Source organism: Varanus komodoensis, unplaced genomic scaffold, assembly GCF_004798865.1.
Source record: "Varanus komodoensis strain SLA01 unplaced genomic scaffold, ASM479886v1 scaffold29_1, whole genome shotgun sequence".
Taxonomy (NCBI): domain Eukaryota; kingdom Metazoa; phylum Chordata; class Lepidosauria; order Squamata; family Varanidae; genus Varanus; species Varanus komodoensis.
The window spans coordinates 4,308,566-4,324,387 of NW_025335759.1; the positions used below are offsets into that span (position 1 = coordinate 4,308,566).

A 15,822-nucleotide genomic window follows, 5' to 3' on the forward strand; every position below is an offset into this window, starting at 1 on the left:
GCTTGTTAACAAAGCTTGTGCCATGACTGTGTGCCAGGCAGGAAATCCCAGCCAAGGCCCCTAGCATGGACCCAGCTGAGCCCCTGCCACCACACCCCAGTTAAGGGTGCCCCACGGTCACCTCTGCAGGGGGAACGTTTGCATCAGCTGAGCAGCCCTCCAACGGCAGAGCAATAAGTCGGCCATCAAAGGCTGCAGGAGGCTCTCTTCAGCAGCTAGGGGAGGGCAAGCTGCTCTGTTGCTGCAACATTCGACTTCACGCGTGAGCAGGCCCACCGGGAAGCTCTGGGGGCTTCCTAACCCTGCGGCTGCTCTGGAAATCCCAGCTGCCCCAGCAGGAGAAGAGCCAATGGGGTTCTCCGGAGCACCCTGCTTGAGGTAGCGGTAGCAGCAGCAGTTGGCCAGCCCTGCTTCAGCCTCACCATTCACTAGACCTTCTTCAAGATGACCCTCAGCCTAGCGGACCCTCTGCTTCCTTGGCCTAGAAAAAGAAAGTGGGGACAGGAAGGCCAAGCAAGCAAGAACTCCAGCTGCGTCTTGCCATACACAATTGCTGCACAAAGCCACAGTGTGGTTGTTGCATGTGTCATGGTGCCTTTGCACACTGTTAGATCAAGAGGCACTTTTTCCAGAAGCTTACAAGCCAGATCTGACACCAGGGTCATTTCTTTAATGGCCCTAAAGTTAGGCAATGTTTCACAGGTGCGATTTGGTTGACTTGTTTTGCTTCCTTTATTTTTATTTCATTTCTTTGCATGCAAATGCATCCGATAAAGAGAAGAGACTTAACTTCTTGTGTGTGTTTATATGGTCTTTTCATTGCTATTTAACTCCCCAGCTGCTTCCTCCCTTTCTTCTCGCACAGCCGTTGCCATTTCAAATCTTCCCTGAAATTTCCTACCAATTAAACTATGGATTTTTAAAATGAGACTTGCACACACCCAATCATTACTCATACTTCCATAGGCAGAACAAGGAAATCATCAAACAAGTTTTTTAAAAAGAGGGTGAGAAGAGAATGGAAGTAAAACTTGAGAGTGGAACAACTAGACAGAGAGGACATGGGGGGAAACACCAGATGGTCCACAATAAACTTTCTTTTAATGTTGCTGAAACGTCCCCATACATTTTTATTTCTCCTGTCCATGCCTTGATTTTCATGTGCTACTTCATCTTTTAGACTCACTAATTAATCTCCGGGTGTCAATTTCCAGTTAAGTTTGGTCTTTTCATGGATGCAATGCTGGCCAAGAGGTGACAGCCCTCCCAGCTTATAGTCTATTTACTTCCAGCTACCTCTTTCAGAGTTGGAGCAGAGAGAAGATGAGCAGCAATTAGCAGAGTGCTGTGAACTCTCCAGCCACCATGCCAAATTACTGAGACCAAGTGTGAGAACAAACCGTCTTGGAGCAGAGAGGAGACACTCTAGAGCCAGGAGGGGAAGAGACAGGCAGTTCTCAGACCCTATCAAGAGGTGTGAGGCCAAGAGAGAGGACCAATAAATAACTGACCATCATTCCCACTGTCTAGCCCTCAAGAGCATGAGCCACCCCAAGGGTGGAGCCAAGTCCTTTTCGAAAAGGAAAGAAAGAGGAGAATGTTCCAAGTTTGGATGCAACTCTTAACATGGGCAGAGATTACTCCCACATATCAAAGGGGTTGTTGTTGTGACTTGTGTTGGTTGTATATCTGTAGAGCTCAGTCAGGGACTATGCTTCTTAAGTATTGCCTGCTGGAGAGGAAAAGAGGAGGGGGAGATGTGAGAAACTAACACTGATCTTTTAGCAACAAATGCCCTCTTAATGATACACGCCTCTTAAGAGAAACACTTGCATGCCTGCAACATTTTCAGCTTACAGCAGCCTTTCTAACACATTTGGACTGCAACCCCCAGAATCCCCAGTCAATGGCCCTCCCTGGAAGCACCAGGTAGGGGAAGGTTGACTTGGAGCATCCAGTACGGCAGGAACGGGGCAGCTGCAGTCATGAGGTTTTTAACGCTCCCGCTCTGCTCTCTTGCCCATTCTCCCGATCCAGATGTAAACATCAACACTCCCTGGCACGAGTTCTGGGCCACCGGCATCAGTGGCTGCTAAACCATCGTCCCTGCCCCTTAATTCACCTGCCTCCAACCAGTTGTGCCTGTTCCAAAACAATGGTCATTTGTAAGCCTAACGTGCCTCTGTCGGAGAAGAAAGCGGTAAGTCTCGCTCGCAAGCACTGGCATCTCTGGAAAGGAGGCTGCTCGCTGGAATGGATTCGCTTTCTTTTCCCCTGGCAGTCTTCAGCCAGGATTGGCACATCCACTTTGGAGACAGCCATCTCCGTTAGACAGACCTAAGTGCATTTCATGGCTTCCTTGGATTTCCAGAAAACAATATCCCAGCCAGTGCCCTCTGGGGAAAGCCACTTCACTGAACTTCAAACTTGAACTCGAAATGAATCAGCTGCTGATCCTCTGTGTGTCAAAGGGGCCGTGTGTACAACCTTCTCCCTGAAACTACTCCCAAGCATATCTTGATCGGGCCAGTAACAGAGAACGAGAGAGAAAAACAGCTCGTTGTGGTCAGAGACCAAGAGAAATTAATCCGAGGACATTGTTAAAAGCCAATTCAAAAGTTATTACATAATTAGAACACAAATAAGAGGTCAACAAGAGCAGGTGACACCTCAGCCACATCCAGTCTGTTTCCAGTGCAGCATGGGAGACGGTGGACTTCATTTGTTCATCTGCTAATTAGCAAAGAAACCATCGATATGACAAGCCATGTATATCCCGACCTCTCCATTCTTGAAATCTTTTCATTGACTTTTAACTTCTCTCTCTCTCTCTGCCCCACCTCCTCTGAGGCTACCAGCAGATACGATGCTGCCTTGGCAATCTCAGACGTTTACCCACCTAGCCCAGAATCATCAGACCGGTTGGTGGCATCCATCAGGATCTGAGCCACTGCCGTGGCCAGAGCCAGAAGCACCGCAGTGTATCTGCAGAGCTGGTCCCAGGTCCTGCTGGAACTCTTGGCCTACTAAGAATCCTAGGGAAAGAGCTAGATAAAAGAAATCCCTCCACAACAGGCCTCAGCAACACAGGTTTGCCTAGTTGCTGGTGTGCCTGCACCTGGTCCCTGCCGTGTCTCCTGCCTTACCCTGATGCCTCAAGCACAAGTCCTCCTGTTTGCCGCCGTGCTTGCATCCTGTAAGTCCTGCATCTTGCTGTGTTTCCTGTCTCAAGTGTCTGCCTTTTGGCTGATGTTTGCCATGTCTCCAGCCCTGTTATCTTGTCCAAGGTACCTGCTCCTCGGTTTGTCCTCCCATTTCTCAACATTTGGCTAGTTCCTGACCCTCTCATGCTTACTGCTGGTTCCTGTCCCTGGCCTGTATCATGATTGTGACTTGGATTTTCCATTCAACCCTGCTTTTGGGCTCTGCCTTGCCTGAAGTTCTGCTGTCCTGGTCTTGATGCCCCTGTTGCTCTAGGCTTGTGTTCAACCACCCATGTCCCAGCTCCAGACCCTGCAACAAACCTGTAATGGCTACTTTCAAATGGAGGTGCCAAGCATCAATCTTGGAAGTGCTTGCAAGCAAAGCAGGTGCTCTGCCTCTCCACTCTGGTCCCTCCCCAAAGTGGAAGTCCATTAGCCATACCTATTAAATTGCATCAAGTATTGCAAGATGCTTTGGGCTTCTAGGTGACCTGTTAGTGAAAATCCCTGAAGTGGTTTTGGAATCCTTCCATGGAAGCAGACCTCAGGATGGATCAATGTGCAAATGGCTATTGCCTCAAGCCTTTTGCCTCCACGAGCCCCTGAAATCAAACCACACTCCCAAGCTTCCCTTCACTGGGCTGCCTCTTGACTGCCTGCTTCACACAGTGCTGATTGCAGGACTTTAGTGCCAAACTGGAAGTGCAGAAAGTGGTTTCACGCAGAGCAAGATCCAAGATCGTTTGGGATTTCGTGCAATAACCCTTCATGCTACAGTTCCCTGGACCACAGCGAATGCCGCCCTGTAGACCAGCCTTCAGCACTCGAATAACTGCTCTTGCCAGGGGAAATCCCTCTGAAAGGCCACAATGCATGAAAGCTCCTACCTGCACACTTGGTCCTACTGATGAGGGGAGGCCCAGGTTTGCCAGTCCCTCCATCCCCGGGTCGAGTGAGCAAGACGCTGATCTCATATTCAGTGTCAGGATCCAGGTGCCACAGCTTGTAGGTCTGCATGTTCACGGCGTGCACTTCCGACCATGGTCCAGACGTCATCCGGTACTCAATTTCCTTCCTAACAATCGGACCGTCCCCAATGATGGAATTGGTGTTAAGCTGGATGATCAAGTAAGTTGAGCCTGCTCTCAGCAACTGGGGAGGCGCAATCGGAGTAGGGGGTTCTGCCAAAAGGAGAAGAGGAGAGGAGAGAGGGGAGGAGGCAACCATTTGTGCATTTATTTCCTGCCTTTTTCCAGCAAGGAACCCAAGGCAGCTTACCTGGTGCTGATAAAGCTGATAACCGATAAAGCCCTACACTACCTTGGGACCTCAACACATGATGGAATGCCTCCCTGACCTCAATTTACCCAGACCCTATGATCAATATCTAGAGCATTCCTCTGGCTGCCATCTCCAAGGGAAGCCCAGAAAAATGCAGCAAGAAGGAGGGACTTGTCAGTGGTGGCCACCTCCAGTTGTGGAACAGTCTCCTCACTGAGACCCACCAGGCACCATCTTTTTGGTCTCGGGTTACAATTGCCCTCTGTTCCTTAGCATTAGTTGTATTGAACGGCATAGGATGGGTTGTGCCTGTACAGCTCAGGTTGTTGACTCCTCAGATGCCGTGCAAGGTTGCATAATAAGTAATATTCAGCTACACCTGTCAATGCAAAAGATATGCAAGGAAAGCACCACCCACCTTTCTTCCCCCCCCCAACTGTGTGCCTTTACACATTCACAAAATCTATTCACCCAAGTTCATCATAACCAGATCTCCATGTTGTCTGTTCTCTTTCTCCCAGCTTTGGTTTACCAAAAAAAAAAAAAACCAGCAACCCCCATTCAGTTAGATGCAAAACCCTTCCCTCAGTCTTAACTTTCCAGGCCTGCCCTCTCCCAGCATGAGCCAAACTCTCTCTTCAATATCCACCAATGCATACCTTTTACAATGAGCTCTGCAAAGTTGGAGACACCAGAGCCTCGGCCAGACTGGGTGACACAGCGGTAAAAGTCCTGGTCTCCTTTGGAAACCTTATCCAGCTGAAAAGTAGCCAGGAATCTCCGGTGGCTGATGTGTTTCACGGATGCAGATGGTACAATCACTCCATTTTGCCTCTGCCATCCATAAAGAAAAGGATAAGAGGTGACTGTGGGTTCCATCATAACTCTTGTGTGGTTAGTTATCTCTTCAGTTGTTCTGCACAGTCCCATTTTTCTCCACCTTTCTTTAAGTTCTCTTAGAGGGAAACAAGTACTGTGCCTTTTAGCACATGAGAAGGACAACTCAGTCTAGGACTGAACCATATTTCTATGGGCCAACATTATCAGAAAAGGAAGTTTCCGTGTCATAGTAGGGAGAATACCAAAACTTCTACCCACACCCCAAAACTTTTTTGAGGGGTGGATTGCTAAAACGTATTTCCTTTTTCAATTCTTAGTACATCAGTTATCCCATATATGAATGTTATATTACAAAACAGCCACTTAGATTTTTCCATGTGGCCATATTACAAAGCCAATACAGAGTGAGAGCAATGCTTCCCTGAATAGGTGACTAGTGACCCCCATTTCTCAGCCTCCAGCAAAACAAGAAACATGTTCTCTGGAGTGAGGCTAAAGTTCCTAATGAAAGACGTCTAGCCCTTCTTTCAGTTATTCTCATTTGACAACGCACTCACCATCCTTGCCTTCACTCAGACAAATGAAACTGTGTGTTACTACGATACAGCACTAGAACATTTATCTCTTTGTGTAATGGCATAAATTGGCATAAAAATGGGACATACATCTTCAGGTCCACAAGCCTAGAATAGATCACTTGGGCTTCAGGACCTGTGAAGGGCAAACGGCCCATTCTTGACTCCCAGCTGAACAATGGTCAACTCCTAGGCTACAAGGGAGACAATTACTGGCAACAGACATCAGGACAGAAAACCTAACCTTCCCTGCTTCAGGCTTCATCCCAGTAAGTTGCAGCCCAGCCTTCCCCAGCCTGGGACCCTCCAGACGCGTTAGACTACAACTCCCAACATGCCCAGCCAGAAACATCTTGAATTTAGTCATTATTCAGGTGTCAGGGAGAAAACATGACACACACAGCAGTAGCTGGAGGGACAGAGAAATGGGCAGGGGCCCACGGGGGTAACAACAAGAACTGCCAACCCCACCTACCTGCATGAGGAACCTCTCAGCTTCGGAAGCTTTGCCAGCAGCCACACACTGGAAGGTGGCGTTCTGCCCCGCGTTCACCTCCACATCACCAAGGCGGGAAAAATGAGGCGCTTTAGCTGCCAGAAAATGAAAAGGAAGGTAAGTACAAACTCCCGTGAAATAGAATTTCCTCCCCTGCTTCCTCAGATTCTCCAGTCGTATGATCATAACATGGCCCAATGGTTTGCCATCCCCTTGCTGGTCCTAAACTGCAGTCCATCTGTTTTATGGGAACAGGGATCCCAGCCGACTTTATCTCAGTAGGACTGAGATAAAATGGACTCTCCAGACTTGCCTCCTACTAAACAGGGGGTGAAAATGTGTTTCCTATTAACAGAATGCTCCCTGCTGCAAGTAAAGTCTAGTGGTTATGACTGATGGTGGTAGCAGCTTCCCCAGAAATGCGGCCGGGGGGGGGGGGGGGGAACACTGGCTAATATCCACCAAAAGGACTTCCCATGTTGCCACCAGAGGCGATGCAGGCACGGTGATCACCAGAGGTGACAGAAGAAAGTCCCCAGTCGCTAATGGCATGGCAAATAGGAAAACTCCATTAAAACTTGAGCAAAATCTCTTCCCAGCTTTGTCAATTGGCACTCCGTTTGGCCCACCCTTCCCAAACCTCTGAGCCAGAAGTTCCAATTTTAGCCTAAGATATCTAAATTACATTGAATATAATGTTTTGATAAGTGCCAAGTAGTAGTATCATGTAGTATGTTATTCTATTTTGCAATTCCATTAAAATCCAAAGAATGGAAAGTAGAAACACCATATAACAATTTAACAAATCCAGATAAATTTCTGGCAGTAATGATCGCCTCCTAGAACTCCCACTATACAATGCACCAAATCCATATTTGTAAATAACTTATGAGTTGCCATATATCCCACATGTCACAGTGCCTGGACCGAAATCATGACAAACGTGCCCTCTTGGTTGCAGTGGCCTTAACGTTAAGTTGATGAACTTTGGAGCAACTCAGTGAACGATATTTGCATATGCTTTGGTGGTTTTGCACATTAAGTGTTTCTAAGAAAAAAAAATAGAGGAGTGGGAGCAAAATGCTTATACACATACACACACACACTGCAATTTATATCCTGCCTTTTTCCTACAAAGAGCTCAAGGCAGCTTACATCATTCTCCTCCTCCTCCATCTTATCCCCACCACAACAACCCTGTGAGGTAGGTTGGGCTGAGAGTCTGTGCCTGGCCCAAAGTCGCCCAGTTGGCTCCATGGCTGAGCAGGGACTAGAACCCAGATCCTCCGAGTCCCAGTCCCATGATCTTCACCACTGTACCACACTGGCTCTTATTGAAGGAACATGAGCCATTCACCTAATGCAGCCTCATCTAGCCCAAGACAGGTTTTTGTTGTTGTTGTTGTTTTATGCAGAGTCTACCCAGTCCAAGCCCAGCTTAATGGCAAGGAACTTGGGAGAGCTTAGGTGCCCACTCACAATGAACACTCCCATGGAACACCTGGACATAAACTTCCCCACCATGCTGGGATGCAGAGCATTTCAAAATCATTATTTCCAGATCGTATACGGACATAGAAGAATCCATATCATGGGCAACGCTTATTCAAATCTATGCCCTTCCTTTCAGATCAAGCGTTCCTTTTTATGCAATGCAAAAGTGGCCACCCAGCCAACAGCTCTACCAGCTGCACTATCTCGAATCCCTTTTGACTGGAAGGTGAACCTGTAACATCCAACATGCAAAGCATCTGCTCTCCCACAGAGTTGTGACTCTTCCCCAGCAAAATCACAAAGCTGTGATTCCAGCTAAAGGAAATTCCAAAGATAAAGCCAGCCAGGAGGCTGCCCAGCCAGCTCTCCCTTTGTTGGCACCGTCAGGAAAAATCCCAGTCTCTCCCTGTCATGATACTCCCTGCCCCCCCTCCCCTGAAATGCTGAAAGGTTGGCCCATAACCTTTTCCCACACACCTGCACTCTCTGTGGCAGACATGGAAAGAATTCGGGAGTGATAAAGCAGTAATGTCGGTCAAGGCACAAAAACTTCGCAGGTCAGGGACTAGAAGAGAAGGCCTGGACTAAAATAGGTAAAAAGTCCACACTGGAGCCAAAGCTAAGGCTCTGCATTTCATGCAATGGACTAAGAAACTAACGTTTTGTTTCCCCAGACAAGCATTACGCAGAGAAGGCGTGTTCGTATGCATGCAATTGAGAAGAAGCAAAATTCAACCAGCAAGTTGCTGCAGATTGAGAGGAAGCTTGGCTGTTATTCCATGACCCAAACCTTTGGGAAACTGACTGAACTTGATGACGACTTCTTTTTAAATTGCAATCATACCCTATTTTTTTTCTTCTTGGGATTTTAAGGTAAATCGTCTGGTGAACTCCCATGCCCCTTCAGCTCTCACTCCTCTTTCGATTTTCATAGTATTCATTACAAAATGAACCCAAATGATGAGATTCTTTTTTCTTGGAAGTTGCTTAATTAATGTGCAAACCCACCGAAGCATACGTAAATATCTTTCACTGAGATGCTCCAGGCTTAATTATTCTTAAATTAAGGCCACTGCAACCAAGGGGGCAAGTCTGTCATGATTTCAATTTAAGGATCATGATGCAGAGTTAGAGTGCAGGACTGGGATGCGGGAGGTCCAGGTTCTAGTCCCCACCCAGTCCTAGAATCACCAAATCATAGAATTGCACGGTCACAGAGGTCACTGGTGAGTCTAATGGACCTTCCTACTTTACATGGTTGTTGTCATGAGAAAATTGAGAGGAGGAGAAACAAGGTTATTTGAGATTATTTGACCTATTTGAGTTATTTTCAACTCAGATTCTTTTCAGGAAAAAATGTGGGATAGAAGTATAATAAAGGTTTGTATATCTTTGCTGTACTTTTTACATAAATAGGGCAATTGCACAAAGTGAACATCTACCTAACATGAAAGCTGTTCAAGCAATTCCCAAATTCAGAGCCTTTTTCAAAAAAAAAAAAAAACAAACACAAATTTATCCATAGACTGAAGCATGAGTTAATTAAAATATGTATATTACAAGAATGTTGGAGATTTTCCAAGTTCACAGCTGGCAAATGTGAAGGCAATTTTTGGAATGTGCAAACATCTGCAGAGCAAACGTGATCCGTTTCACACTAGGGATTGTGAATGGGACATTTAGAGTGACTTGTGAACTGAAACCACGTTCCCATCCAACCCCAGATTCACTCTTGTCCATTTCCTACCAGAGGTTTATGAATAATGTTGATGGTTATATTTCATCTGGCAAGAGCAACATGCACTTGGAAGGAACCTGTGGCAGTCCAGGTGCCCCTGTGCAGATCAAAATGGTGACTAGAGTCAGGTGACACTTACAGCAGGGGTAATTCAAGAGCAGGATATCATCCAGCCCTAGGTATCCTCGTCGTTCGGTGGAGATCACAGCCTCAAACAGGACCTGAGGAGCAGAACGCATGTCATGTCAGGACACTCGAAGATGCTGGCTCTTGTAGAGGTTCAGGTACAACACAGTTGAACACATAGTAACTACGTGCAAATGGACCTGGCCTGGCAAAAGTTTGAGTAGCAAAGGCATCAGGTGATGCTACACACCTGAGCATTACCTGGACACACTGTGCTCACCTTGTGCAAGCAAAGTCGCACTCACTGGCATCCCTAGCCATGCCCCTGCCATAAGAGACCCATAGTGACCCACAGAGGGAGGGGGCTGCTCCTTTCACGTCCCTAAGGGGGCTACCCCACTGCAAGGGGAAGGAGCAGCTGCAGAGCAAGCAACCCATTTCCTCTGGCTCTCAGGAGTGTCAGCCACAGAGCTACGCAGTGGTACAGACAGTCTGGGAAGTATTGACTGAAGAAGCTTCACACAGAGAGACATATTTCAATGAATGTGATTTTAAAACCAAATCGCTCTGAGTTGCACATCTTTGGGGACCTTTTATTGCTCACGCCAACTTTTGGGCTTCTGGTTTGCCACTAGCAGACACAAATCGTCTATTATTGCTGTCAATAATTCAAAGTACATTTAGGCTGATTTTAATGGCCAAAGTCCCCTCAAGGCAGCTAATGAAATAACATTCCATGCAATTGTGAAACAATTTAATACAGTCAGTAGATACCAGCAATAATAATATCAAGCTGGAGTTTTTTTCCTGCAAAGCTTCTGGTTCTGCCATGGCCCCCTCTGGCACATGGGTAGCGCAAATTTGGCTTCATAGGTAACCACACTCACATCTGAACATCAGAACACAGATGGTACCCCATTGCATGGCTCCGGAAACATCCCCAGACCTTGCTGCACTGTGAGAGGAAGAGGGCAATTGGGAAGACCCATCTGTCACACTCCACAATGCAGGGTCATCAGTTCCCCAAATCCGCAGCATTCTGTCTTCGTTTTCTGTCTCACACACACCCCGTCTCTCCTTCTCACTGCCTTTCATCGAATCATAGAATAGAAGAGTTGGAAGGGGCCACAAAGGCCATCGGGTCCAACCCCTGCTGTTGCAGGACACCACGTCACACCATCCCACTCAGATGGCTGTCCAGCCTATTTTTGAACATCTCCGGTGCGGGAGAGCCCACCACCTCTCTAGGCAGCTGGTTCCACTGTCGTATTGCTCTGACTGTGAGGAAGCTTTTCCTGGATCTGGGTTGTCAACTTGAATTGATTATTCCATGTCCTACACTCTGGCATTAGCAAGAAGGGATCTTGACCTTCCTCTTTGTTTTCTTTCTTGACATATTCCCAGCTCTCTCACACACAGTTCCTTGTATTAAGAAGCTGGAGCCCCGGAGAGCAGAGCCCCAGCACCTATCTCCCACTAAAAGGGTGATCCGGGCTCACCTGGTACTCGTTGGGCCAAAACATGCTGACGGCCAGTTCGACTTGGTGCCACTGCCGCCCATGGGAGCCAGAGACATTCCACACCGCGCTGCCCAGCGGTCCCCCGTTCACCTTCACGTAGACATTCAAAGTCCCAGGGCTGTGCCCATCGCGGCTGTACATGAAGTAGCTGAACTGGAGGCAGTGGGTGTCATTTTCACTCAGTGTCTGGAAGAGGATATATGCTTTCTGCCCCTGAGCATGCTGGGAGGAGTTGACCATCAGGTAGGAGCCTACAATGGGGAGACAGAAGGGGAACAGACTGGTTCATGCCCTGATGAATTATGAACAGAGACCTTTGTTCATGTTGCTTGCATCGACAGCGCTTGGAATAACAACCTTTTCCCACAGTCCTACAACAATGCTATTTGTTCTTTTCCATTTTCATGCACCTCTGAGTGCATGAAGCCTCTGATGCACATTGAATGGAAGATGAGCAGCCCCTGATGAAGGATCTGGCTATTTCTAAAAACATACAGGACAATAATAAAGTCTTTCCATTGGCACTTGATTTTTGTTCTTCCTTTGCTCCCTTGGTTCTTCTCTCATTCATGTGCCTTCCCCTCCACCTTCATCCCATCTTGCACAGCAACAAACAGAAATAGAGTCTGCCAGATCTATGCCATCTTTATATTGATTAAATCACTTAGCTGTCCTATACACAAAGCTTCCAGGCTAATATATCTAGTAGAAGCAAATGCAATAAAAACGGATAAAAACACTGAGTATTTTTTAAACTCCTAATGCAGAAACAAACTGTAAAATAATTTAAATATATTTTAAAGGAAGAGATAAGTAAACAAACAGCTAAAGTATGGGGAAAGACCATTTTAAAACACAGCATTAAACATATCCTGGAAAATAAGACAAGCAACATTATCTTATATGGCCTGGCACAATTTTTTTTTTAAATTTGCCTGGTGCTAGGTGGAGCACTCCATGGAGGACATTCCATATAAAAGTTCTGCTCACAGGTACCCTCTCACTGAATCTCAGTAAACCATGGCACTCAGAGCAGAGAACTGCATGCTGATCGCAGGACATTTGGGAACAAAATCTTTTTATCAGTAAAATCTCACAATCAAACCAATGGAGCCAGGTCCAAGAGAGGGAAGGCAGGAGCCGAACTAAGAAACAAGACTCCTTCCAATCATATAGTCAGCCCAAAATTCATTTCTAATACCAGAATTGGAGCTTACACAAATTATTCCATGCATGGTTTATTAGATTTATCTCCTGCCTTTTTTCTTACCAAGACCTCAAACCGACTTGCATAACTCTCCTCTTCCTGCTCTCATTCTTATCCCCACAACAAAAACCCTGTGTTGGAGTAAGAGCCTGTGACTGGCTCAAAGTCCCCCCTTGGCTCCATGGCCAACTGGGGACTAGAACCCAGGTCGCCTGAGTCCCAGCCCCGTGCTCTTAACCACTACACTACACAGTTCCATCGCACCCTAAGCTTTCTTGATTTTAGCTGCCTAATTAACTAGTTTCAGGGAAGAGTCTTTTTGGTTTCATTGGCAGGAGTCAGTCCTCCTTGCTCATCTATTGGCATAAAGCAAATTTTGGAGCAGTTCAGGAAAAATCATGGACTGATAAACAAGGATGTGTGGATTTTGTTAAGCCCATTCTATCTGTATTTTGCAGATTGGCAGGTGTCTTTCATTCTGTTGTATGCACATAGATGGAATTAAAAAGGGGCAGCCAGGGATGTGCAAGAGCATCACTCCTGTTTGCAGTTGTGCAAGTCCCTTTCCCCAGAGTAAAACCCAGCCTCTGAGCCCACAGAATCTGTGTGAATCAGAAACAAGCAGGCTGCTGCAGAATCCACAGATCAGCTTCATCAGCATTTGGCTCCCTTGCAAAGTCTGCCTGGAACTCTGTGGCACAGCAAGGGGGCTGGACAGACTTAAGATGGAACTGACCTGCACCCCAAACAGACTGATTCGTCCATCCTTAGTACAGCTGCAAAACTATTGTATGCTGTCTTGGGAACAATTTACTTAAAAAGCAAGAAAATATCTTTTAAAATAAAAAAATACATGCATATCTGCACTGTGTTACATTGTGACCATTTAGAATACAGATGGACAATTTATGGCCCTCCATATTTTTTGGCCTACAACTTCCATCTGCCCCAGCCAGCACAAACAATAGTGTGGGATAATGGAGGTTGTTTGTCCAAAACTCTGCAAGTGGTTCACTCTGAATTTTGAGAATATTTGTCTAATTTTATAGCTGTAGAATATCAAGGCAAAATAATGGGGTACTGTAGGATCAGCTAGGAAGACATGGAATGGAATTATTAAGCAAAAACTACCAATATTGGGATGATAGAACCTCTGAGCACCTGCAGAGAACATTTTTCTTGCCCCTGAGTACCTGCTATCTCTTCAGCAATCCTCCATTCCACCCCTCGCATGCTTATAGATTAATGACATTGGGCACTGAGTCCCATCTCATTGCAAGCAACCTGCAGCCAGGAAACACTTAATATCACTTTGTCCTCCACTTAACTATTGATTCCTCTTCTCCATCCTGCTGAAATTCTTTAAAAAGCAGGTTTATTTTTCTTCTTCTGAAGTCCTCCTTCATCCCTCCTTTCCCACCTGCTGAGTCCACTCACCATTAACAATTAACTAAAACTTAAAATATAACAAAGGCATTCTAGACTGTTGGGAACATACTTCACACTAGAATTTGTCCACAAGCACTACAGATGAAAGAATCTCACGATATCTCAGGGAGCTCATTTGGCATTTCAAAGTGAATCGACTTGATCTGTACTTTCTCGACTAAAAAAACACAGATTAAAACTGAAATAGAACAGAACAGACTTATGGGGAAAACATGTGTAACTGACATGATTTGGAAATGGAGTGATCTGTCCATCTTTAGCCAGAAACTCCCCAACGTTCCACGGGCTGGGGTGGCAGCCTCTTGGAGGACGGGTATACCAGTTGGGCTTCTAGTATTTATACCTCGCAATACCAGTTTTCTGGAGAAGGTGAGGGGAAGAAGACACTGTTGTACATGTTTCTGGTCTGCAGGCTTCCCACCAAGGCATCAGGTTGGGTATTGTGCAAACAGAATGCTACTTGGGCCTCGGTCTGATCCTGCACAGCTTTCTTCTGTCCTTGGGTACACAGCACCTATCCTAAGTGGCACCTATTTCCACCCACTTCTGACTGATAGGATGGTGAGGTTTCTCCAGGCAAATAATTTGCCACATCGTACTCTGTCATCTCCTGGTTTACATGCATTGACTGAAGATGCTCAAGATCTAAACTTATACTTGGCCTCTTGGTTAGCTGGGGAAATTGTTCCCATCCACTCCTTTCTCTGAATACTGGCCTGCCTAGAGGTAGTTCCATTCTGATTGTCCATTCCGCGACAAGACTGGGCCAATTCAGACTTGGCCCTCTGCAAGACTGGTTGGAGCTCCCGCACAGTGGAGCTTCTACATCACATTGGTGGAAACCTAACACTGTTGACTTGGATTTGCAAAAGACTTTTGGCAAAGTCCTCACCAAAGACTGCCAAGGAAAGCTGCAGTCATAAATTAAGAGGAGAGATTAAAGAACAGAAAGCAAAGAGTAGGAAGGAATGGCCAACTCTCTAAAAGGAGGGATGTAAACAGTAAGGTTCCACGGGGATCTTTACTGGGACAAATGTTTTCATTTGCGGCCATTTGTCAAATATCCAGGGAAATCTTTACCTGTGAAACCAGAGCATGAGCTACAGCAAGATCCCTGCAAAATTTGGGAGAGGCCAAGACTTTCCAGTGCCCCCTCCATTTTGGCACTGTTCCTGACATGACAGCAACTTGTGAAAAAGGTGGAGAAATCCCCACCTTTTCTAAAACTAGGAGGAAATTCCCAGGGTGGGAAGAGTCCTCCCATGGGAGGTATTTATCCACTCCTCACTGTGGAATCTGCACCTTCATGTTTGCAAGTTCCTGAGACAGGAACACTTTGGTCCAGCACCAGAATGTAGAGACACTCAGAAGGCACGGGCTCCCCACTTTAAAAAAAAATATATCCTGAGGATCCTGCTGTTAAGGGAAAGGGTATATCTGAGGAGGATTCATTTTCCATCCCACTCCCTGGAGTGGCTTGGGGGAGTCACAATATTTCCTTTTGATAGGGACAGAGACATTGTTTCCATCTATCTCCTTCCAGACAGCATGAAAAAAGGCAGCACTCAGCACGGTCTTGTTGACCGCTTGTCCTGCTTGCCCAGTGCAGGCTAGTTCTAGGCTTTCGGACATGCACAGGGCTCCCAACATGGACATTAACCTGAATCTTAACCCTAACCTGCAGATAAAATCCCTTCCCACTTAGCATGAAGGCAGTTAGGGTTTTCTTAAGAGACTTTTCCTCTTTGTCTTGCTATCGTGGTGGCCTGTTTTTCCTGACCTTCTCTATGGGGCTCAGCCACCTTGGCTGATCTGGCATAGATCTAGTCCCTCTAACCCTCCTTTGGGGTTCCTAATGGGGGACCAAGGGTATTTTAGGAAGACACAACGGTC

At 46.4% G+C, this 15,822-nt stretch overlaps 1 protein-coding gene across 3 annotated transcripts in view; it reads right to left on the reverse strand.

The window, feature by feature from the left end:
* The window catches only part of PTPRU (protein tyrosine phosphatase receptor type U), a 349,047-nt gene that overhangs the window by 166,396 nt on the left and 166,829 nt on the right, over positions 1-15,822 (reverse strand). For all 3 annotated transcript variants that reach the window (XM_044434925.1, XM_044434924.1, XM_044434927.1), the window contains exons 3-7: positions 11,253-11,524; positions 9,767-9,848; positions 6,375-6,490; positions 5,144-5,318; positions 4,091-4,384 (exon numbers count right to left, since the gene is read on the reverse strand). In XM_044434925.1, the coding sequence (XP_044290860.1) occupies positions 4,091-4,384; positions 5,144-5,318; positions 6,375-6,490; positions 9,767-9,848; positions 11,253-11,524 (939 nt within the window). The remainder of the gene's footprint in view (positions 1-4,090; positions 4,385-5,143; positions 5,319-6,374; positions 6,491-9,766; positions 9,849-11,252; positions 11,525-15,822) is intronic.